This window comes from Callorhinus ursinus, unplaced genomic scaffold (genome assembly GCF_003265705.2).
Source record: "Callorhinus ursinus isolate GAN/ISIS: 27379988/994484 unplaced genomic scaffold, GSC_fseal_2.0 scaffold6, whole genome shotgun sequence".
In the NCBI taxonomy this organism is placed as follows: domain Eukaryota; kingdom Metazoa; phylum Chordata; class Mammalia; order Carnivora; family Otariidae; genus Callorhinus; species Callorhinus ursinus.
In genome coordinates, this window is record NW_027397068.1 from 64920188 (window position 1) to 64945806 (window position 25619).

At 45.0% G+C, this 25619-nt stretch overlaps 1 protein-coding gene across 4 annotated transcripts in view; it reads left to right on the forward strand.

Annotated features, from left to right (window-relative positions):
- Positions 1–11717: 11717 nt before the first annotated feature.
- The window catches only part of MTHFD1L (methylenetetrahydrofolate dehydrogenase (NADP+ dependent) 1 like), a 185235-nt gene continuing 171333 nt past the window's right edge, over positions 11718–25619 (forward strand). For 3 of the 4 annotated variants that reach the window (XM_025866325.2, XM_073894090.1, XM_073894091.1), the window contains exons 1-6: positions 11721–12281; positions 19337–19421; positions 20567–20617; positions 20708–20761; positions 23151–23275; positions 24826–24926. In XM_025866325.2, the coding sequence (XP_025722110.1) occupies positions 12055–12281; positions 19337–19421; positions 20567–20617; positions 20708–20761; positions 23151–23275; positions 24826–24926 (643 nt within the window). In that variant the 5' untranslated portion in view covers positions 11721–12054. Of the gene's footprint in view, positions 12282–19336; positions 19422–20566; positions 20618–20707; positions 20762–23150; positions 23276–24825; positions 24927–25619 lie in introns of all 4 variants that reach the window. The other variant, XM_073894092.1, reaches the window with a different exon arrangement.

A 25619-nucleotide genomic window follows, 5' to 3' on the forward strand; every position in this document is an offset into this window, starting at 1 on the left:
TATTTGAAGGCAAGCTCTGATACTGATTGCAATCGGTGACATCTAACCATAATTCTTTTCCTCTTTTTAAAGTCCTGTGCCTCTTTTTCTTAACCATGAAGCATCAGATGTGACCATCCTTATTTTACAAACAAGTACCTACGGCACTCATTTTTCCTTTTAAATAACAAAAAATAACCCAAGCTTCTTGTTTCTCCGCAAGATTCTTTCTTCTCGTAGCTTACAAAACCAAGTCCATGTTGAATGGCATGGTTCTAGAAACATTCCTGCTTTCACTGCCTTTCTTTAAACTTGATAACAAGTTTTCAAGAGTAGGAGTATCAAAAAAGACAAGCCCTGTAGGAAAGTATGTTCTTAGTTTGCAAAACAAAGTTACCTGATTCTTCTTGTCCTAAGAATGGAGTTTCCTATTTTTCCCTTTTAGTTTGTACGACCCCCAACTCTATATTGTCCATATATTACGCTGGTGTCTTACTCTCAGAAATTATTAATTCTTCACACCAGGGTCTCGTTGCACAGCTTTGATGTCACCCTATAGGAGTTACCCTGCTGCACGAAGGTGGATGTCTTGCTGTATAAAATGTGTGGTTGTTTTAGGTTCTAGGACAAATCTTTAGCTTTATAGACCACTTCGGTCAGCCAGGATGCAGATTTTGAGAGCTGTGTGTATATGTATAATCGTGTTTGTATTTTTTCTCAAAGTTACCAATTAAAAGCTTTTGTTTAAGATAGTTTCTTTTGGAGGTGGGGTAAGATTGTATATAATTGGGGGGAAAAGTTATATGTACTTAAAATTATGTCAAGTTCTTATTAGGTCTCTGTACTGAAGGTTCAATTTTTTTTTAAGAGTTCACTTTTCACCTACTCTTTGTGCAAAAAAAAAAAATGCATCTAGGAAAAGATAGTTTAAATATTGTATATAAGATAATGAAAGTTAGTAATGCTCATTATTTAATAAAGTTTGTAAAGTACAAAGTAAATTATAGTGTGAATTCGTGTGTTTGTTCTAGGAAGGTCAAGATTTTTCCAAACTACACTGAGCTGTAACGCTTTGCCTTGCCTTCTGAGCCTTGCAGACAAAGGTTCTGGGTTAATGACGATATACCATGTTTCAGTGACAGCATATTTTCTGTATCTTTGGATTACTTTTAAAATACTGAATTTAATGTCTGGGATGGTATGTGTTTTCTTGATAGGTGGCTAAGTTAGATCAATCACTAGATTATCCTTTTTATTTTGTAGTAACAAAAGACATCTTTTTTAACTATTTCATTATTGAATCAAAAAAAGTAAAACTTTGGGGGCACAAATTAAGGTGGGTTTTTCTGCGTGTAACTTCATGTTCCAAATTTTTTTGACAAAACTTTTATAGAGAACAGAAGCATGTTAATATAAATTGGTAATTATAGGTCATTTCTTAAGCAATTCTATTTCCAAACATAAGCATAATACCCTACCCCAACATAACAAAAATATATGTTGCCTAACTTTCTTTATACAGAGGAAAATAACTTTTAAATTTTTCTTGAGAGTGTTTTAAAGTGGAGAACTTCTAAACCTCACACTGAGGATCCATCACACTTACCTTACTTTTCTGCCTTGAGGTTGAAAGTAGGTGGGGTTTTCTGTAAGTTATGAAAGGTCAATTTATTTTTTTTAAGATTTTATTTATTTGATAGAAAGCAAGCAAGCAAGAGAGCACGAGCAGAGAGAGCAACAGTGGGAGAGGGAGAAGCAGGCTCTCTGCTGAGCAGGGAGCCTGGTGCGGGGCTTGACCCTGGACCTTGGGATCACGACCCAAGCCAAAGGCAGACACTTAACCAACTGAGCCACCCAGGTGCCCCTTGAAAAGTCAATTTAGAGAAGTAAATGATAGTAGAAAAACCATGCCCTATGTAAATCCCATACATAAATCCTTAGGGGATAGACAGAAAAATCTTAAAAATCAGGCTTGTAATGAACTATAAACACAGCTGTTAAACATGAATATTTATTAACATTTGTTAAGTTTTCTTTTGTTAAAAGGAATTTTTTTAGGGACACCTCAGTGGCTCAGTCAGTTAAGCGGCCGTCTTTGGTTCAATCAGGTCATGATCCCAGGGTCCTGGGATCCAGTCCTGCATCGGGCTCCCTGCTCATTGAGGAGCCTGCTTCTCCCTCTGCCTTCGGCCTGCTCTGCCTTCAGCTCCCCCTGCTTGTGCTCTTTCTCTCTCTCTCTTTCTCTCTCTCTCTCAAATAAATAAAATCTTTTTTTATTATTAGTATGTTAATCACCATACATTACATCATTAGTTTTGGATGTAGTGTTCCATGATTCATTGTTTGTGCATAACACCCAGTGCTCCACGCAGAACGTGCCCTCTTTAATACCCATCACCAGGCTAACCCATCCCCCACCCCTTCCCCTCTAGGACCCTCAGTTTGTTTCTCAGAGTCCATAGTCTCTCATGGTTCGTCTTCCCCTCTGATTTCCCCCCCTTCATTCTTCCCTTCCTGCTATCTTCTTTTTTTTATTTTTAACATATAATGTATTATTTGTTTCAGAGGTAAAAATTAAAAAAAAATTTTTTTTTAAAGATTTATTTGGGAGTGCATATGAGCTGGGGATGGGGGGTGGAGCAGAGGGAGAGAGAGAATCCTCAAGCTGACACCCCGCTGAGCTCAGAGCCCCAAAAAACTCTTTTATAGGAGATCGTAAGTTTCTTTTTGGAAGAATATTCTAAAATTTAGCACGTAACTCATTTGACCCCTTGAGATGGAAAAATTTTTTTTAAAGATTTTATTTATTTGACAGAGAAAGACACAGCGAGAGAGGGAACACAAGCAGGGGGAGTGGGAGAGGGAGAAGCAGGCTCCCCACTGAGCAAGGAGCCCGATGAGGGGCTCCATCCCAGGACCCCAGGATCATAACCTGAGCCAAAGGCAGACGCTTAATGACTGAGCCACCCAGACGCCCCAAGTTGGAAATGTTTTTACCAGCTCAGTACCTTGCCTGACAATTTGTAGGTGTTCCATAAATATTTAATGATTGAATAGATAGAGTCAAAAACTTGTATGAGCACAAAATACGAGAAAAACATTCAAATCAGAGACACAAAGGAGGGAAGAACAACAGGGTCTACATTGCTTTTTAAAATTCGCAGCAGCCACCCTCAGAAATCCAACATCCTGGAATTTCTATTGGGTGGGTCAGAGAAAAGCCTGTAGGCCCCTTTCCCATCTCTTGGCTGATAGAATTCCAGGGAAATTTACTCTGTGTGAGATTTCCAGTGACCTTTTCAACCAAGAATCTACATGGTCATGGGAGAGTCAGATGATCAGGCCCCTCTCTAAAGTTTAGACAAAACACCTTTCCCAAGAACTGGTTTTGAGGATGTTCGGACAGCAAAGAAGAACCAAGAGCGCAGCGGTGGGGTTGAAGTCAGGTGAGGGAGAGGGGGAGAGCCCAAAATGCTGAGATGTTACGGTGCCGAAAGACAAACTTGCCTACTTTACAACGTAAAGTTTCTTTTTGGAAGAATATTCTAAAATTTAGCACGTAACTCATGAGCAAAATCCCATGCATTTTGTGCATGCCCATGAGCAAAATCCACTTTGTCTATGAAAAACAATAAAGCTTGATTTTCCTGACAATGGCTTAGACACCAACACACAATAGGGGAAAAAAAAGAAGCAAGCAGTTCTACTTCATTAGTTCTAAAACCATGTTTATTCAGCTGAATTTAAAAGAACAAGGCTTGGATGGTGAGCAAATCATCCGCTCTGTGGGGCAAATACAAGCTCCCAGATGTCCTAGTGTTTGAATGGCAGTGTATGGATCTCCACGTGGTCCTCATAGAACTGTTCACGCCAAGACCTTGACTCAGATGCTGAACCTCACTTGCACATTTTAAAAAAGTTTTAACGTAAAAATCCCAATTCCCAGCTTCTTTAAATGAAAAAAAAAAAAAAATCTGGCCTGTTTGGGCCTGGACACTGGCGAGGCACCTCTTTGAAATCAGAGGAAATCTAAGGGCAGAAATCACCCTAAAACGTGGTGACTTGCTCTAACATTTGGGGAGACTGTTCCTTTGTTCTCCATCATAGACTTCATCAGCCAATTTAAAGCAGCCATTGTGTACTTTCATGTAGATGTTGTAGATAGAAAACAAAGGCTCTTAACATAAAATAAAGCGTCATAGAGGGGCACCTGGGTGGCTCCGTCGGTTAAGCATCTGCCTTCGGCTCGGGTTATGATCCTGGGGTCCTGGGATCGAGGCCTGCATTAGGCTCCCTGCTCAGCGGGGAGTCTGCTTCTCCCTCTGCCCCTCACCCCTGCCCATGCACACGTGCGCGCTCTTTTCAAATAAATAAAATATTTATAAAAAATGTCATAGAAAGTCTGTTGTACCTATTGCTGCTTTTTTTTTTTTTTTTTTAATTTGAGAGCAAGAGAAAGAGAACAAGTCAGGGGGAGTGGTAGAGGGAGAGGTAGAAGCAGACTCCCCACTGAGCAGGAGGGAGCCCAAAATGCCTGAGATTCTCTCCTCTCTCCCTCTCCCTGTGCCCCTCTCCCTGCTCATGCTCTCTCTTTCTCTAAAATAGATAAATAAATCCTTTAAAAAAAAAAAAAAGGAATCCTCAGTCATAAAGGGCTACTAGCAAACCTGTCCCACCTTTGCATCTGGAGGGAGCCATTATCTTTACTCTTTGGACAATAAACATATCTGTCCTCTGCCCCAGAGGGAGATCCTGTATCTTCCAAGGCTATGCAAATGTCCCTGCAGGGAGGGCCTGGAATAAGACTAATACAGTGCAAGAAGAAATGCAAAATAAAAGAGATACATAGAGAGTTGTCTAAGAACAATGATACAATTCTGTGACATAGAAAAAAAAATTTTATTTATCCAGTATTGTTAAGGATAGAGAAAGATGGTTACTCTTAACCAAATGAGAATATAAGCTGGTACAAATTTTTCAGAAATGAATTTGGTAGTAGGGATCAGTAACATCAAAAATCTCTGACCCAGAAATTATACATCTAGGAATTTATTCAAAGAAAAGCATCAGCTGGGCACCTGGGTGGTTCAGTCGTTAAGCGTCTGCCTTCAGCTCAGGTCACGATCCCAGTGTGTTGGGATCGAGCCCCACATCGGGCTCCCTGCCCGGCGGGAAGCCTGCTTCTCCCTCTCCCATTCGCCCTGCTTGTGTTCCCTCTCTCGCTGTCTCTGTCAAATAAATAAATAAAATCTTAAAAAAATAAAATAAAACGTTTAAAAAAAGAAAGAAAGAAAGAAAGGCATCAGCTGCCGCTAAAAGATACATGTATCAAGTATCTCCAAGCCTGGCCTCACCTGCAGAGCTGGTTGGTAATAATGTAGATTTTGCAGACCAGTGTTGGTGTGGGCCACTCCTCGAGAGCTGCCCATGAGCTGCATTAAATTCAGAGCTTCTCTTTCTAAGTCCAGGCAAATCATTCAAGATTCAGGTAGCCCCTCCTGCGAGACTAAAGTCTCATCCATCCAAGGTTCGAATTCCCGTGGAAGTGAAATCTGTCCTGACCCTTGAAAAGTCCAAGTGTCCTCACTACACTTTTTTTATTTTTTTAAAGATTTTTTATTTATTTATTTGACAGAGAGAGAGTTAGCTAGCGCAGAAACACAAGCAGGGGGAGCGAGAGAGGGAGAAGCAGGCTTCCCGCTGAGCAGGGAGCGCGATGCGGGACTCGATTCCAGGACCCTGGGATCATGACCTGAGCCGAAGGCAGACGCTTAACAACTGAGCCACCCAGGCGCCCCCTCACTACACTTTTAACCTTCCTGATATGTACGGGTCTGTCTCTTTGGCATTTGGACCACTTTAATCACTGTGCTCCATTTCCCTGATGTCTTGGGCCACATCAAAAGACACGCGCCTCTCCCACCATCTTCCCTTGGCCGCAGCCCTGTCTTACTTTTTCCTAAACCACCTCTCTTGGCTGCCATTCTTCCCATATCTTTTCCTTGTGTGCATCAATTCCATGCTTCAACTCCTCTACATCCTCACCTTTTAAGTTAAATAGTCCCTTAATTCATTTCCTTTTTTAAACCAAAATTTAGCTCTTCCTTCAGGTTGCTGTTCCTCCTAAGGCTATCTTAGGGGGAGGCTGTTCCTTTTCCTACAGTCCAACACCTTTCCGGAGGTGGAGTCAGCACTCTCTCTCACTCCCGACTATGGCTCATGCAGTTCTTCTACTCTGAATGCTTGTTTCCAGCATCGTCCTCTTAGATCGACTCCTAAGTCATCTTTAGGTATTGCCTTCAGGCGTCATTTCCTTCAGAAAGCTTTTTATGACTCTCCAGGTCTAGGAAGATGCCTCTTTCTTTTTTTTTTTTAAGATTTTATTTATGTGAGAGAGAGAGAGCATTAGCAGGGAGAGCAGCAGAGGGAGAGGGAGAAGCAGACTCCCCACTGAGCAGGGAGCCTGATGCAGGACTTGATCCTGGGACTCCAGGATCATGACCTGAGCTGAACACAGACGCTTAACCGACTGAGCCACCCAGGTGCCCCGGAAGGTGCCTTTTGTGGTATTCTTAAAAGACTTTGAACTATCATACTTCTAACTTTCCATTCACATGCCTGTGTTCTGGTGGATAGTTGTGCACAACTCAGTGAGGCCAGTTCACAGTTGACTCCTTAATTATGTGCCTAGCATAGAGCCTGGTATAGAGCAAATGCACTTATGTATAAAAATTATTTTAATTTCAAGTGCATATTCCTTATGCTGAAAACAAAATTTCTTTGACTTATGTCCAAATATCATCTCAAAGTGCACCGAAACGATCTCCATCCACTAGGGGAGGAACATTAGTGAGTGAATTTTTAAAGGCTTCAACATAACGGAGTCCCTTCCTTTGAGCGTGGTTGACTTTTGCTAAGCAGACTAATGCATATTTGAGTTTTGGGTAAATGGATTCCGACGTATCTGTCAAAATGAGATAACGATCCCTATGAAACAAACCTGGGACTATGAAGGATCCTAAATTTATTTTCATAAATCTTTCTCCCTTTCCTATTCTTTGGCCGGGCAAGTGTGCATTATGAGCATGCAAGAACCCAAATCCCTTTCTTCAGGAATGTGAGCACCTTGGGCTCAGGCTGTGTTGACTTCAGGATCAGGCCCATGAGGGAGTGAAAGTGAACAAAACACCAGGCCTCCATATCATACACATCAAGATTCAAAGAAGTCAAAGCAGATAGTTTAACTGGCTCGATCAGCACAGACATTTGTTGTCCCAGGCCTTTTAAAGAAATTTTTAAAAATTACATATTAAGGCCACAATCATAATAGACAGATTTTTTTTTTTTTTTTTTTTTTTTTTTTGGACAGAGAGAGAAAGAGAATGCAAGCAGACGGAGAGACAGGCAGAAAGACACGCAGCGGAGAGCCTGCTTCTCCCTCCCTGCTGAGCAAGGAGCCCAGTGCTTAGCTGACTGAGCCACCCAGGTGCCCCTAATAGACAGATCTTAATTAAGCAGCAACTATTATAAAGAAATCATGTGCTATTAACTGGTCCTACATGTCATATACATAATGTCCCCCCCTTGTTTTGTTCCACTATTTCACGGTCAAAGCAGAGTGGGAGATCTAACTCCTTTAATAGCATTTATTATAACTCATTGTTCTGATTCAAAAAATGTTTTATTACCTTAATGTTAAAAATAGCAACTCATTTTCACCTAAAATTATTTAAGATTAGAAAGTAGAATATTAATTCAATTTGGGGCATCTGGGTGGCTCAGTCGGTTAAGCGTCTGCCTTCGGCTCAGGTCATGATCCTGAGGTCCTGGGATCGAGCCCAGCATCGGGCTCCCAGCTCAGCGGAGAGCCTACTTCTCCCTCTCCCTCTGCTACTCCCCCTGCTTGTGCTCTCTCTCTCTCTCTGTCAAATGAATAAATAAATAAAATCTTTAAAAAATATACTAGTTCAGTTAAAAAAAACAATGTGTCTCTAGGTACGGGACATTACGACACTTGAACATACCATCTACTTTAAAGATGTAGAGTATCACCTCAGAGGTCTGGATCGCCATGGGCTTCTGCTAATGACTGAGAACAGTCTCCAAAGTGCCTTATCCAAAATGGCTTTGCAGCACATATACAGGGTCTAAGTGATTTCAGTATCAGCGATTTCCAATAACAAGTTAGTTTTGTGGTTCCTCATTAGTTTGGCTTAGGTGTGACCTTTTTAACTTAATCTTATCTATTCAGATTTTCATCCATACAGATTATTTAATTAAATGTTGAGGTCTTCTTTGGAAATTACTGTGCCATGCAGAGCCATGGAATTCCTAGAACTGCTGTAATTTCCCTGCAATTCAGGATGATAAAGAGGGTTGCCCTTTAATATGAAGCTGTTCCATTATTGTCCACTTCTCTGTACCGTACTATTTCTTTCTCAGTTTGACAACTACTAGTTCTGAGTTTTCTGAGAACTGCTTCAGCAAAGGATGACTGAGAGGTGTGACGCCCCCCACCCTCCACCCGCTTCCCATTACTTCTTCCGGTTCTTCCCCAGCACACAGAAGGATCTCGCTACAGAGCTACTGACGAACGAATGAAAGGACATTCGCAGCAGCATTGTCACATCGAAAACTGGAAACAATACAACCAGCAACAGGGAGAGGTAAAATAAACTACGATCTACCCACAAAATAGTTATAATATATAACCATTATTTCAAATGTTCTCCTTTCTAACATCATTAAATCAGATATATAGTAAGTGAAGACACACACACACACACACACACACACACATACATATACATATATATAGTGTGGTTGCAATTTTATAAAATAATTTCAAATAAGATCGAAATTAATTGTTATGTTTCAGTGATAGTGTTATGAGTGATTTTATTTTTTACTTTATGCTCCTCTGTAGATTATAAATAAATAGTATGTATATATATATTTTTAAAGATTTTTATTTTTATTTATTTGAGAAAGAGAGCACACAAGAGGGGGTAGGGTCAGAGGGAGCAGACTCCCTGCCAAGCAGGGAACCTGATGCGGGACTGGATCCCGGGACTCCGGGATCATGACCTGAGCCGAAGGCAGTCTCTTAGCTTAACCAACTGAGCCAACCAGGCACCCAATAGTATATATATTTTTAAAGACCACTCAGCTCAAGCATCAGATCCTTTGGTGTTGTCACCAATTCTCCTCCAGAACAGTTAAACCCCAGCACTCCCAACACTTTATCTCACAAGCCTTTTTTTTGGAGGGTGGACGGGACAGCTTTATTGACATAGAATTCACATATCATACAAGTCACCCACTGAAAGTGTACAATTCAGGGGCGCCTGGGTGGCTCAGTCGGTTAAGCATCTGCCTTCGGCTCAGGTCATGATCCCAGGGTCCTGGGATCAAGCCCTGCGTCAGGCTCCCAGCGCAGTGGAGAGCCTGCTTCTCCCTCTCCCTTTGCCCGTCCCTCCCCACTTGTATTCTCTCTTGCACGCTCTGCTCTATTCCTCAAATAAATAATTTTGGGGGTTAAAGATTTTATTTATTTATTTGACACGGAGGGAGAAAAACACAAGCGGGGGTGGGGGAGGGGCAGAGGGAGAGGGAGAAGCGATGTGGGCCTGGATCCCAGGACCCTGGGATCATGACCTGAGCCAAAGACAGATGCTTAACTGACTGGGCCACGTAGGCACCCCTAAAAAAAATCTTTTTTCTAAAAAAAGTGTACAATTCAATGATTTTCAGAATATTAATGAATTTGTGCAACCATCACCACCATTAATTTTAGAACATTTTCATCTACTGTACCCATTAGCCCTACTCCTAGCTGTAAGCAACCACTAATGTATCTTCTGTCTCTACAGATTTGCCTATTCTGGGCATTTCCTGTAATTAGGATCATACAATATATGGTCTCCACTGTGATTTTAAATATCATTATTGTCAGCATTCATTAGGTGGAGTAGCTAATTGTCACTATTGTGGCGGAGTTACCATTGGAACTTCTTGAGAACAGAGACTGGGTAATTTTTTTTAAGACTTTATTTTTTAGAGCAGTTTTAGATTCACAGCAAAATTAAGAGGAAGATGCAGAGCTCTCCCATATACTCCCTATGGACTGGGTGATTTTCATTTTGGTGACCAGTAGTCCATGTTCACTAGTGTCCCATGAATGTCTGCTAAGTGAATGGCCACCAATTTATAATCAGACAAGCCTCCAAAGGGTTTTATGATTTGCCCAAGATCATCACTGGCAGCCGGTGAATCAACTACTCAAGTCTCCTTTCCAATATTCATATGCTTGTGCAAGGCATAACTTCTGTGATTTTGTTTCCTCCAATATAAAATGGTAGTTTTATAACCACCTCACAGGGTTGTGGCAATGTTAAGTATTCTTCTACCCTACAAAGTCAAATTGTGTCAAATGAGACCATCGCCCTATAATGAAAACTGCAGACAATAGTATAAAATTAAGAACATGACCAGGGGCGCCTAGGTGGCTCAGTTGGTTGAGTGTCTGCCTTCGGCTCAGGTCATGATCGTGGAGTCCCGAGATCAAGCCCCAAATGGGGCTCCCTGCTCAGCAGGAATCTGCTTCTCCCTCTCCCTCTGTTTTCCCCCTGCTCGTTCTCTCTCTCTCTCTCTCTCTCAAATAAATAAAGGGGATTTGAAAAAAAAAAAGATTAAGAACATGATCATTTGACTCAGGTAAACCTCCATACAACTGACCTCTCTGGACCCATTTCCCCCAGGTTGAAAGTCAGGACAATATTCAACACATTACAGACAGTCTCTGACTTATGACTGTTCAACTTATGATTTTTCCACTTCATGATGGTGTGGGCATTCAGTAGATATGGAACTGCAACCAGATCTTTTCTTTTCCTGGGCTATCAATACACAGCAGTATGATCTCCTCATTCTGGGCAGTTTTGTAGCCAGAGGAGGCTCCCAGTCAGCCACGTGGTCACAGGGATAAACAACCCATATACTGACAAGCAATCTGTACCCCTATAGCCACTCTTTCTTCCACTTTCAGCACAACATTCAATAAATTACACGAGATACTCAACACTTTATTATAAAACAGGCTCTGTGTTAGATGATTTTGCCCAACTATAGGCTACAGTAAGTGTTCTGAGCACTTTTAGGGTAGGCTAGGCTAACCTATGATGTTCAGGTTAGGTGTATTCAATGCATTTTCAATTTACATAGTTCCAATTTTAGGATCGGTTTATCAGAGGGTAACCTCATCATGACTCCAGAAAGATCTGTACATTTACTAGGATTAAATGAAATGACACTCCAGTACTTTGTACAGTGTTTAGCTACTGGAAAACCCGTGTTTGGAGTTTGCACTAGTTTTATTCCCGCTTTACTTGGGAATTATAATCCTGATAAGATTATAAACAAAGTATCGATAATCTCGTTTTAACTGTGCAGGCAGCTGAGATTCACAGAGATTAACTCGCCCAAGGCTACAAATCAGCCTCTGAACTCCTAGACCCACACATCCCTTCACTGCTAGACCACCTCCAGCCTAAAAAAAATCCAAGCCCGGGTATCTAAGCCTGGGGCACGGCCAAGTGGCCTTCCGGGAAGCAAACTCCAACCTGGGGCAAGGTTTTGTCAGCATCATGGGCGGAGGGAGGATGTACTCTCTCTCTGGACTGGACCAGAGGCCGCCCTGACGCCCCACCCTCCTCTGATTTTTATCGCTAGTCAGATTTCCAGCAGCGACGGAGTGCCCGAAAGCCTGCCTCCGAGGGCCAGGCCACTAGGAGCAGCCCCGCGTGCCGCAGGCCCCCGCCCTCTCCGCGTCACGGCCTCTAGGTGCAGTGCCCCCTAGGGGCTCCCGCTCCGGCTGAGGAGGAAGGTGCTGGTCCTTCCTGCCACACCGGCCCGTTACCCGCCAGCCGGTTCCCTGCCCGGCGCCCGCCCCGCCACCCTCCGGAGGAGCCTGACGCCGCCGCCTCTCCGTGCTCCGCAGCCACATCTCCGCCTGGACGGAGGACCCGCCGCCCCTCGCTCTCGCCGCCTCCCGTGTCCCGCCTGCGCCCCGGCGCCATGAGCGCGCGCCTGCCGCTCTTCCTGCGCGGGCTCCGCCGTCTGCAGCCGCCCCCGGGCTCGCCGCTCCGCCTCCGAGCGCCCTGTCGCGCCAGCAGCAGCGGCGGCGGCGGCGGCTGTGGCGGTGGGGAGGGCCTGCTCGAGCAGCGGCGGCTGCGGGACTCCCAAGTCGGGAGCAGCCGCGGCCAGGGCAGCCAGGCGCCCCCCGCGCGGGACTCGATCGTCAGGTGAGTGGCCGGCGCTCGCCGCCGCTCCGGTGCCGGGTGGCGGCGGCCGGGGACGCAGGAGGTGGGGCATCCGGGGCGCTCAGGTCTCGGCGAGGTCCGTCCCCCCCCCCCCCGCGGGTATTTCGCCGGGCTCCGACTCGGAGTGCTTGGTGCTAACTTGTAAGGGGCGCCCGGCGGCTGGCGGGGGGGAGCGCGGGCACCGCAGGGCCGCAGTGCGTGCGGGGCGGGGGACGGCGGCGCCCGGGCCGGCGCGGGGCGGGGATCGCGCGGGCGCGGGCATCCCGGGCGGGTGCCGCGCCCCTAGCCCGCGCGCCCCGCTCCACGTGCGCCACCCCGGCCGGCTCTGATGCAACGGCGCCGAGCGCGGCGGGGCGGGAAAGGGGCGGTGCGGCGGAGGGCGGGAGCGCGGAGGAGGAAGGGCGCCCGGGGCGGGGCCGGGCGGGGCCGGGGGGGCGGGGGACGTGATGCGGCCCCGGGCGCGGGAGAGGCGGCCTCCGCCGGGCTCCCGCGCCTACCTGCGCGGTCCTCCGCGTCCGGCAACGCCGCAGCCTCCTGCGGGTGGGGAAGCGTGTTTTCTTGAGTTACATAATCCTTTTCTGGGCGCGTTAACGTGGAGCCGGACTCACCTGACAACAGGCAGAACGCGGCCGAGGAGTCGGGCCCACTCGTGCCCCCATCGCGGCACGGGTGGGCCAGGAGTCCCCAGCGCAGCTGCGTATAGAAAGTTCTCGCCCGACCCAGAGATGAACTGTGGGAGTTCTGGGCCCAGCCTTTCCCTGCCCCCCACCGGAGACGCCACTTGTGCCCCCCCCCCCCCCCCGCACCGCCCCGCACCCCGTCCTTGCCCCTCAGTGGGAGAGAGGGCAGGAAGAGCCTTGAATGGCCCTTCCTGGAGACGTGGGTTCACTGGGGGACTAAACCTCTGGAGCGAAGCACTCAGGACAAACCTGGAGGTGCCGGGAAAGCCCTTACCTGCCTCCTCACCCTCCAGGAGGATTCCTGGTTCCAGGTTGCCGTGTCACTGAGGGGGCTGTTCGCCATCCATTCACATCCTCTTCGTTTTTCCTTCTGTCCCTGCTTGTGAAAGTAACTGCCTTTCCCTCCTCCGTTCCCAAAGCCCTTTATGGTGTAGCCGATGACTCTAAGGAGCCTTCTGCTTAGTTTATCTTGTCTTCTTTCGGAATGTAGTACTTCAGGCCTCTCTTCAGGTCATTAGAATTTCACCAGGGTACAGCTGAGCTCCCCTTAGTGGGTCAGGGTTTGAAGACGGTATGGGAGGCAGAAATCACCACCCCATCCCCCTCTTATTTTCTGGGTAGCTCTTATGGCTACCTGCCACTTTCTCCTTCATTTATTGTCTGTCTCCCCCAACCTCCCTGGAATGAAAGCTCTGTGGGGCCAGGGGCTTTGTCTCTTGTTCACTGCTAGATGCTTCCTCCTGGAAGGAGTGCCATGTGTAGGGTGGCCGCTTGGGACATGATGCCTGAATGCATCACTCAAGATTTGGGTTCATTTGTGGATTGTATTCACGAATGTTCTTTTCATTGCCCGACTTAGAGATGAGCAGAGTGGTCAGTAGGGGGCCTGGGTCAGGATCCTGTTGGCCCTGGGCGGCAGTCTCAATTCCCGTACCGCAGTGGGGGAATGGTAGCCTACCTCGCGGGGTTACGGAAAGGAATGCGTGAGAGAACACGGACAAAATGCATAACCCAGGAACTGCCATAGCAAGACCTCCACAAATATTGGCTATTATTTATTTATTTATTTTAGAGCATTCTAAGCCAGGGGTTAGCAATTCTGCCAAGGACTAGATAGTAAATAGTTTAGGTTTTGCAGGCCAATAGGCAAAATAGAAGCTATTTATGTAGAAACTTTTACGAGAGGAAAAAAACATTTTCATAATTTTTTTACTGACAAAAGCCAATTTTATTTATGGATACTGACATTTGAGTTGCACATAATATTCACATGCTACAAAATGTTATTATTTTGATTTTTCTAACCATTTAAAAATGCAAAAGCTGTTTTTAACCTGGTGTGTCAAAGTTTGCTGGCCCTTCTGTTCTAAACTAAGAGGAGAAAGTGTTGTACAATGAATTACTGCTTCATAGGATTATGGTTAAGGGATAGGTGCTTTGCTTTGCAATATGACTCCAGTACTTCCTAGGTGTGAGAATTGGGGCAAGCTGTTTGATCTCTGTTCATATACAAAATGGGAACCATTATCACCAGTTTCAAAAGTTGTTGTGGACATCACTATACTCTGCTGATCCTAAAGGGCATATTTTTTAGTATCTCCAGAACTAGTCTTTAATCAATTGTCTGACAATTGCTGTTGGCCACGTGACAGTCATCGCCTATTTGTCATTGCCTGTACCTGTAGGAACCTGGCCATGCATATTGTTGTAACTTAATTGACTTATGTGCATCATCTAACAAAACTTTCCTCCAAGAGATTCCCCGAGGACTTGGAGGAAATAGGGGAGGTGGGCCTAGCTAGGAGTCACCTAGGATAGACATCCACAAATCTGTGTATGTTAGGTTTTTTTTTTTTAATTTCATGAAATATACCAGAAAAGTGAACGAATAAGCTCCCTCAAAAGCATAGTGACCTCTCATTTCTCCAGTAATCCCCAATATTTCCATCAACAAGTCATGGAAGGGCTATTTTAGGAAATGAAATGATTTCTGGTTTTTGTCTGACAACTGCCCGGTGATACCTGGTAGAATCGAGAACGCTCTAACAAGAAAACTTGCAGAATGGGTGTCAGGAATTTAAGGAAAACCCCAGGGACAGAAGTGATATGGTTTTTCAAAAAATGCCACATCACTAACACCTTTGATGGCATAGAGGGTGATATTGAATGGGGGGAAAAAAAGAAACTGCCGTCAAGGACTCTTGAATCAAAAAAGTCACTTGGGGTGCCTGGCTGGCTTAGTCCAAGGAACGTGCGTCTCTTCATCTCAGGGTCATGGGTTCGAGCCCCACGCTGAGTATACAGATTACTTACTTTTTTTTTTTTTTTTTTTTAAGTCACTCAGAAGAGTCATATCCTGAATGTGAAGTTTTAGGAACGTTTCAGTTTGGTAGTTTTACTTTTTATGCTCATACGAGTGCTTTATGGCAAACAAAATATCTATGCCTAAATCAGTCTTAAAAATTCTTTTAATACTCACAGAATACACAGTCTGTGAAGAAAAGATTGTGCCGTAGTTTAACTGCCAGCTTGTTTTTCTTTCTTAGGGGTTTGTAAAACAGTGGCATGTCTTTCATTCTGTATCTGAAATTGGATGAAACACAGCAAATAAGATTCGAGCTCCCAGATCAGGCCTATGCATGAGTAGGAAGCTGGCTAGGCTGCTTTAATAAAGATACCGCCAAGTGTTGTGGACCTTAGTGTCCAGAAGGAGGCAGACAGGGAAGGTAGGATGATGACCCTATGATATCTGCTCACTGCTCCAGCTCCTGCCTCCCAGCCAGCACGAGGGAAAGGGGCCAGGGTGCTGGCGGATCTTTCTCTTCGCTGCATGTTCCTCGCCTCCATCTGGCCAGTGCTCACAACCCAGTTGGCCAGCAGTTAATGTCATGAGCCCATCAAGTCACAGGTGAACCGGGAAATGTGCTCTCTAGCCGATGCCATGTGCAGCTCACACTCCGAACTCTGTTAAAGAGGAAAATGAGTGGAAGTGTTCATAGGAAGTACCCAAACATCCAGACCATCGTCAGTTGTGTCCATACTACTGTTACTATTATATTGAATGTATCCACGAAATTACCGATGCTGTAGGTTTATTAAACTGCTCTGCCGGGCTTTCAGCCTGGGCTATTTCTCCGAATACTGATGGCTGTCTTTAGAAGACACTGTTTTGGAAATTTTAACCCTATGTGTGCACTGGTACCTCTTTTGCCTTTGAAATCAATAAAGGGGCTCAGCATTCAGGGATGTCCTTAAGTTGGTAGTTTTAAATAACCTTGTCAGCGGCTGCCTCTGAGACTGTGGCGTGACTACAGCTAGCTGCAAGGGAGACAGAGAAATGAGGTCATTATTCCAGCAGCCTTATGCCCAGTGGACACATTATTTCCCAGCCAAAGGGAGACCGACGTGTTGTAGAGTGAGTGCTCGTGTAACTTGGGCACCGGCATGCGAGAGCACTTGCCTCTGAAGGTCCCGGACCAGCAGGTTCAGCTACTCACAGCTGACAAAATCCAAAGGCAGAGAGACAAGGAGTGAAACAAGAAGGAAATTTATTTCAGTGAGGCCAACACCAGGAAGATAGTGGACTAACATCTCAAAGACTCTCCCAAGTGCTGAAAATACTTCTAGGTTTATGTAAGGAAAATGTGGGACTAAAGTTGGTGGGTACAGGCAGGTGGGTGGTCAAGGTCGGGTCATTGTCTTGGGGTCAATCACCGGTGGGGTCTTGCTGGCACAGGGCAGTCCTTATTGCTTGAGGGGGTGGTTTGTGTTCCCCCCATCTAGGGATGCTTTGCCTTCCAAGTCTTTTGCCTGAGTTAAGAGATAAGCTGGAAGGAAGAAATACATCAATTAGAAAGTTAAAGGTCAGGGGCGCCTGGGTGGTTCAGTCGTTGAGTGTCTGCCTTCAGCTCAGGTCATGATCCCAGGGTCCTGGGATCGAGCCCCGCATCGGGCTCCCCGCTCCGTGGGAAGCCTGCTTCTCCCTCTCCCACTCCCCCTGCTTGTGTTCCCTCTCTCGCTGTCTCTCTCTCTCTCTGTGTCAAATAAATAAATAAAATCTTAAAAAAAAAGAAAAGTTAAAGGTCAAAATGGAGGTAATTGAAGTCTTTTCCAGTAGTAGATACTTTGATCTACTAGTTACATTATTATAAATTCTTACAATCTTCTTCAGTAATGACACATGGCAGCCTGGCTGGAGAATCACACATTCCTTCTAGCTGGAAATTGACAAGGCAGCTTTTCTCCCAGGAGTGAGAAAATCTCTGATTAGAAACATTTATGCTACTTTTTAGATCTGTTAAGCCTGGTGACTGCTTTCGTGCTTACTTTGCTTGTCACTGTAGGAATCATGAATAACCCCGAAGAATGAAACATCACACATGCAAGAGGTGGGGAGAAACTAGCCAGCTTTATTTGCTTTGTTGGTGACAGGTTTGTGCTTTTATGGAAGTGTTTGGTCCCTTCATGCTATTGAGGGTGGTGATCAAGGCTATGAACAGTTTTTTGGGGAAACTTGCTGTCAAATGAGTATTTTTTAGCGTCCTAGGGTAGCCATAGGACTCCTGTTTCACGGATGAGGCTACTGGAGTTTCTTAGAGATTCAGTAAACTGATCATGTAGGTCCGTTGGAGGCCCACATCCTGGTGCATGGCTGTTTCCCTTCTACCCAAGCTAAGAGCCACCTGGCTCCCTTGTTGAAAACGCACGTTCCTGGGCCTCACCCAGCCCTGTCGAATCTGACTTTCTGGGGTGAGACACAGAAACCTTGCTTCTTACCAAGCTGCCAAGGTGATCCTCATGCACATTGCCAAAAACCACTTGGGTCCTACGCTCCAGTGACTTCCGGAACCAGGCAGAAGTAAGGACCCACTTGGCCCAAATTAACAGTCATGAAAGGCAGGGAAACAGCGTAGCATGTGGCCCTCAGCCGCACATTATTGGACAGGAGATTTTAGTGCTCATTTATAAGGCAATTTGTAAACTTTCACATAGTCTCAGTTATTCAACACAATAATATAGTTATTTCTCGGAGAATTAAGTTGCTTCGGCCAACTGTTTGGAAACAAAACAGACGAAAATCTTCACAGGCCATGTACAGTTGCATGCCTCCCTATTCTGTCTCGGGTAGCCCAGGGTCAGGTGGGAAGGCTCATCATGGTTGAGTTTTGAAGCTTTTCAGTGTCTCCTGAGCACCCCTCTCTTTCCATCTACCTACTGAAGAGCAGCTCCTCCAGTATGCTCAGCAGCTTCTTTGAAAACTGGGCGAAGCTGAGCAATGCCTTTGTGCCCTCAGCCATGTACTGCTAATGCTATCTGGCTGGAACTTCACCTTGTAGTTTTTGGAAGCTGTTGGGTGCACGTAAGACCCTATCAGAGACAGAAAACAAAATTTAAAGACGGTCTTAACACAGGGCCTGGGTACTGCCTTGGCTGAGCCTTTTGTCTATTATCATGAGAGAAGAAAAGCCAACTTCATGTGCAGGTAAGGACCACGTCACAGTGATGGGGGTGGAGGAATCTGCAATCCCTCATCCCAGAAGACTGCAGAAGGAGCACGTGACTTGTACCTCATCACCTAGGTCTGCCCTGCCTGGGCTGGCACCCCTTGTCCTCCGCCCACCAGTGATAGTAAGGTGGTGATGGCACCTGCTGGGACTTTTAGGAAGTCCAAATGCAGACTTGGGTGGTGGGGCACCCCGAGGACTGACAGGCTTTCTCCCTAAGAGGCCTGGGGAGAGTGTCAAATTCTGATGCAGCCCTAGTGTTTCCGTTCCCATCCACCCTTCTCTTCCCCCACTTCCCTTTTCCTATCCCTCCCCCTCAACCCTTCCTCCAACCTCCCCCTCCCTTCCCCTCTGTTTTCTTCCTCACCCTCTCCCTTCACATTCCTTTGAATTCTGGGACCTGGCATTTATCCGTGACCCACCCGGTTGTCTGACAGCACGCCCCCTCTTCAGTCTCTGCTACCCTCCCCCCACCAATGTTTTCAGTCCCCGTGGGAACCCCTAGGGATGGATGTAGGTGGAGGAAGTGGGTTATTTAAAAAGAAATGCAACAGTTTTATTACAGTCAACTTGGAAAATACAAGAGAATTCACCCCTGGAAAATAATTGTTAACATCTAGTTTGCACACCTCTGCTTATTTTAAAAATCAGATGGTCACAGTTTACTCTGTGTTGTACTTCAAGATGGTTACCCTGCCCCTCCTCGCCACACTTCCCACGCTTGGAGCGCATCCTTATGTCGTCTAACTATTTTCACTTACAGGAACAAACTTTCTAGGAAAATGTGTTGGATCAGTCCTTTCTAGTCATTAACAAAGACATGACTGTGTGTTGGTTTTCTTTCTCAATGCAGAGAAGTCATTCAGAATTCAAAAGAGGTTCTGAATTTATTGCAAGAAAAAAACCCTACCTTTAAGCCGGTGCTTGCTATTATTCAGGTAAGCTGAGACCATGGTTCAGTGCTGCTCTTTTAGGATGCCTTTCAATGTAGAAGAGAATTGTCTGCAGAAGACCAGGGCATTTCTTGTCACAGAAGTGGTCTTAACAGGGAGGAGAGGGCAGAGATGAAAATACGGTCATGTCCCTCTTCCTTTGGTCATTTTGCTTCTACCAGGTCACTGGTTAGTTACCTCCCTGCTTGAATGGGTCTTTTGTGAATTGCTTTGAGAGGTTAGGAGGTAGGCACCCACGTCAGTTGTGTTACATAGGACATTATTGTGTCCACATGTGCTCAGAGATGCTTATCAGATGTGACTTGAACGTGATAAGGAGAAAAGTTCCCCCTTTGTTTCTGTGGAAGAAGGAGGCTTGATGAGGCATGGTACTTAGTGATCTTACCATGAAACCTGGTAAAGCCTGCCATAAGCCTGAAGGGCCAAACGTCAATACATGTCAGAAGGACTTGGCATTTCATATACATCTCTTGACTGCGGCCCCTTCGTTCCCAACTGTAGTTGGTGCTGTTTGCCCTCCTTCTTGGCAGCCCTATGGGGTAACAGGTGCAGGGCAGTCAGGAGGTGAGCCAAGCCTGGAAGCTCACACAGCACAGCAGGTGGGCCGCCGCCTCATTTTGGCACGCACGTAATGTGTCAGAGTAGCAGCCTGGAGTCCCATCGGCGCTGTGATTTTCAAGACTGTGCAGCTATGCTCATGTCAGTTGCATTCTTGGGGCCCGTCTCCATACCCCCTACAAAGCTAGGCAAGCAAGAAGGTTGCAAGAAAAGTGATCTGAGGCTGGACCTCCTGGGATTCTGCTTGCTGATGGGTTTCCAGCTACGGACAAGTCATCGAAAGCCCTGTCTGTGGTGTCCTCATTTAGAAAGGGTGCTGGCTGGGTGGCTACATGAGCCTTAGGAGGGCTATTACTTTTTAAAAGTAACATAATTTGAAAGCGGAGAAATTGATATGCCAATAAATACCAGCTATTAGTCTCCTTCTGTGAGCAATAAGATTCTGCATTTCCTTCCCTTTCTAATAAATTGGATAATTGATAGTCACAAAATTAGTCTCTGTATTACGTTTTGTGCTTTGTCAAGATATTTTTGTTGCTGTTACATTCTCCTTCTTACTCCCATCTCCTAAGGCAGGTGACGATAACTTGATGCAGGAAATAAACCAGAATTTGGCAGAGGAGGTGAGGATTATTGAATTCTACAAATTCACCATAATTTTTTGACGCTACATTCTCTCACAGTGACAGAACAACCTTGTGTTCCTTTTGCAGGCTGGTCTGAACATCACTCACATTTGCCTTCCTCCGGATAGCAGTGAAGCCGAGGTAACCACCCCATGTGGCCCTTGAACACCTGAACAGAGGGTGCTTTCCTCTTGAGACATAATATACTTGTTAGCATCTCTTCGTTGTCATTCGAAACGATCAGTCTCGTCTTTGTTGCTGAATTCTTGGAAAAGTTCCCTTTTCCCTCTAGGATACATGCTCCTTGATCTGCTTGTCCCTTACTACGTGTTTCTAGTGAAGACTTGAGTTAGACTTGGTGACTCGGGTTGCGTTTTTCTGGCCGCTGCAGCAGTGTCTAGTGGAAAATGCCTGGCTGCCGGGGTCTGGAGGACTAGCTGTGGTTTTGCGCTGTCATGAAGGCTTGTCTGTCCTTGGCCATTCCTTTGGCTTCCCTGTGTCACAGTTGCCTTATTAAGAAAATAAGGGGATAGGATGAGATAATCTTTGGCGTCCTTTCCAGGCAAATGTTCTGGGAGTAATACCCTTTGCAAGCGTCATCTCAAGCCTGGGAGAAGCGGCGACCCCCATCCGGAGTGGTAAGGAAATGGCACCGTGGGCCATGCTAGCGTTTTGCCCTTCTGTGACTAGCTTTTCTCCAGACGGGCTGCGGCAGTGAAGCTTTGATTTGACTGCCCATGATGGAAAACTTCAAGTCACAGAATATGAAATAACACAGACGTTTATTTTTCTTGTACCTAAGTAAAGTTTAGAAGCAGGCTGGTTATTGTGGCATCACGGGGTCACCAGAAACTTGGGCTCCTTCGATTGTGCTGCTCTATCGTCTATTGGACTATCTCGTATCCAAGACGGCAGATTCAACTCTGCAGATCACATCCACATTCTAGCCAGTGTCAGACAAATCCAGACTTCGTAAGGAGAGACATAATTCAAAAGGATTATTGCAATAGGTCAGAGTATACAAGAGTAAGGATCTTAATTTATTAATTAAGGTTTTGTTGTTGCGTCTGCCACATCCTAGGTATGGGTGACCACAGACCCCTCACTTCATTCTGGGCTCTCGTTCGATGTCACTCCCTCTGACCACCCCCAACCCGCCATTACTCCATGAGCCCTTTACCTTGCTTAATCTGCTTTAGTTTTCTTTACCATCATTTACCATTTCCAGAGATTATACCATTATTATTTTTCGTTTTCCCTCATGTCTTCCCCACTGGAATATAAGCTCTGGGGGAGCAGGCATTTTATTCACAACTGTATTTCCTGTCTTAGAACTGGCAGAGAATAGGTACTCAAAACATGCAATATCTATTGAATGAATGAAAGCATGGTGAATAAATGAAATAAAGTTTTCTTTCTGGTTTTTTGTATCAAACAGCGTTTTCCCTCTCTTACCAGGTAGAAATACCACAGTGATTTTTGCTAAACAGTGGAACAGAGGTGGTAAAGCAAGACTTCTCACAGTGAGACCCATATCCATGGGCTGGTATCTCTTTTACTTATGAACGAATAATATTGTGAAGTGAAATGAATCCATATGTTATCCCCTGGCGTAAAATAGAGATAGAGAGATAGAGCATTTCTTATTGAAAGACACACCTAGCCATTCATTAGCTTTTACATTTTTACATTAACCTTCCCAAGCTGTACTTTGGTCTTTTTCAGAAATAGTGAATTATTTTAGTGTTTCCTATAAAAAGGAGGTATCTGTGCTTTGAATTTATCAATCACAAGCCTTTGGAAGTGCTTTCTGGGTCCATTCAGATCCAAGGAACATGAGGACCTGAGTGATGGCTTTTTGGGGTTGAGAGTTGGGAAGGTTTTGTTGAACACGTTGTGTTTGAAACACAGGCTTGTCTGGGCCAGGTTGGAACTCTTGAGATTTGTGCCTCCTGGTCTCCCTGAAGGCTGGCAGTGTGTTCCACTGAAGTATAATCATGGAGTTATCTCTTGCCTAACTCAACGTTTGGTTTGGTTTGGTTTGGTTTGGTTTGGTTTGGTTTGGTTTGGTTTGGTTCTGTTGTGGCAGGGAGTAGCGCAATAAGAAAGATTGAGAAGTCATTAAAATTCTGCGCTGCTTTTGAAAGCTTTAATAAACATGATGAAAAGATGGGGCGCCTGGTGGCTCCGTCGTTAAGCGTCTGCCTTCAGCTTGGATCATGATCCCAGGGTCCTGGGATCGAGCCCCGCGTCGGGCTCCCTGCTCGGCGGGAAGCCTGCTTCTCCCTCTCCCACTCCCCCTGCTTGTGTTCCCTCTTTTGCTGTGTCTCTCTCTGTCAAATAAATAAAGTCTTAAAAAAAATTGATGACAAGAGAAAATAGACTTTCTTCATTCTGCTTTACCGCAAGCCTTCAACAAGGAGTGAAAAAGAAACGATGCATTTTTATGAATCTATTTTTTTTTTAATGTAAAGCTTCTTTTGTTGGGTCTTATTTTTGTAATGCTGATTTTAGGGTTTTTTCTCTGTAGATTATAGATGAAATCTTGAAGATTAACGAAGACACCAAAGTGCACGGCCTTGCCCTTCAGATCTCCGAGAACTCGTTTAGCAACAAAGTCCTCAATGCCTTGAAACCAGAAAAAGATGTGGATGGGTGAGAAAATATAAAAGCAAACAATCAAGTCTTACTGCTAAATGAGCTTTTCTCCTGTGACCTTCTTTCCTTTTAGTTCCACTGTTTCAGCTGTGTCCGTAGTTAAGAGTGGAAGAAATCCTGTAACTAGTTCAGGAATTTGAGGGCTTTTTAAATTCCCTATAAGAAAGTTACATATTTTGGAATAGGTACTTGCCCTTGGCTTGGGTGCTGTTCTGGAAATAACGTCCTTCACACCATCACATTCATTTCGTAACCTCCTGCCTGACTTACGGAGTCCTTGACCAGCCTCCCTTTTCTAAATAAGCTTTTCCTTGCAAATTCTGCCAGAGCAAAGAAACACCCGAGTCCTGAGTCACCAGCAGTACCACATGCTTCCTTAGTCCCAGGCCAGTTGAGAAAAGCAAAACAAGCACTTTTATTCATAACACAAGGTTTTATTTGAAATTAGAGGGGAAAACTACAAATATGTGGTGTGCTAGTATTGTGTCTGACTCACGTCTGGCGTGACATCCGCTTCATGAGACGAGGAGTACTGCCCATTCATATGGGCGATTAGGGCTTTTCATGGAGAGTAAAAACCTCATTTTCCGACATGGAAATAGGAAATGTTTTGTACTGCGACCGAAAAGAACATCAGGTATTTAGTGTTACAAGGTTGTAAGCAAATTCAAAAATTAGACTCCCAATCCAGTGTGTCTCACGGGAGCTGGATGGAAAGGTTCCCGCCTGGCGGACACACCCAGGCTCCTTCCGTTACTCTAGCCTCTGTGGGCAGTCAGACCGAGGATAGACCCAAACACAGGTTGAAAAGTTGTCATGAAAACCTCTGATCCAGTACCAGACTAACTAGAAAGGAGAAGCCCTAATCAATGAGAAAAATCCAGAACCCAAAGGTATCAAAGTGTAATTTCAAATCTTTCGTGAAAGCTTTTCTGTGTCTCCATTTTGTTACTAACTTGTATTGAGACCGTCACTTTCAGCTAGATAGTTATGGACCATTTGGTCCTGGATTTGAATGAGGAAGAGCACAGAAGCCATTCAAAGTACATGGTCACTCAGATTTGATTTCTGAGTGACCATGGAGGTAAGTACTGATGTTAAATGGGGATCAGACTTGTGAATCCCACATCTTGCAAGGTCACCCCAGACTTCTAGGATTGGTCCTGGATTTTGATACTGATTGAGATATAAATGCCCTCAAGGAAAAAATGAGTTTGGCTGCATGACAATGGTGTTGCACACTTTAGGGGCACCATTGTGCACAGTGAGGCCTTCTATGGCCTTATGCTGTGGTCCTGCTATCCAGGCAGAACCAGAATTCCCAAGGTTGTCCCAACCCACAGGGCCAACTGCAGAGTTTCCCAAGGGACTGCTCTAAGAAACTAGTGGTCTTCATTCCTGCCCACTCCTTAATTTATATTTAATGATTTCATATAGCCTATCTGTCCAACGTTGATGGGGATATTATTTGGGATTAATACATGTGAGTTATAGATGAGTGAGTTGACCAAGTTTTGACTTACAACTTTCCTTTTTTTCAAATTCAGAGTAACAGACATAAACCTGGGGAGGCTGGTCCGTGGAGATGCCCATGAATGTTACATCTCACCTGTGGCCAGAGCTGTGATTGCACTTCTTGAAAAGTCAGGTATGATTGCTCCTTCAGAAATGCTGTGATTTTCTCTTTTTTGGGACTTAACTTGATTTATTTTTATTTATTTATTTAAAGATTTTATTTATCTATTTGACAGAGACACAGTGAGAGAGGGAACACAAGCAGGGAGAGTGGGAGAGGGAGAAGCAGGCTTCCCGCGGAGCAGGGAGCCTGATACGGGGCTCGGTCCCAGGACCCTGGGATCATGACCTGAGCCGAAGGCAGTCGCTTAACCAACTGAGCCACCCAGGTGCCCCCACCCAGGCGCCCCTCACCCAGGCGCCCCTTAACGTGATTTTTAAATAGGATTTCTTTCCTGAAGATTCTAACTGAAACGTAGATAATACAAATGATATTCAACATAGAAACAAGTGATATTCAAAGTCGGCTCTTTTTCTCATCGTCTGGGGGATACAAATGACTATGACAAATTTTTCTAACAAGATAACTGTATTATAGTTTTAAAAAGAAACTGGTAAAGTTGAGTGGCCTGTTGTGAACAAAGGCTTGGCTTCTCTCAGGAAACACTCAAAATAACCACAATGAAAAATGTTCCAAGTTTCAACTTCTCAAATCTGTCAATATGTAAATGTAAATAAAACTTACATTTAACATTTAAATGAGGAAGCTGTCAGATATAGTTCAGGGTGTGGAAACCTCACTTGGGATTTATCAGTGAGCAGTATC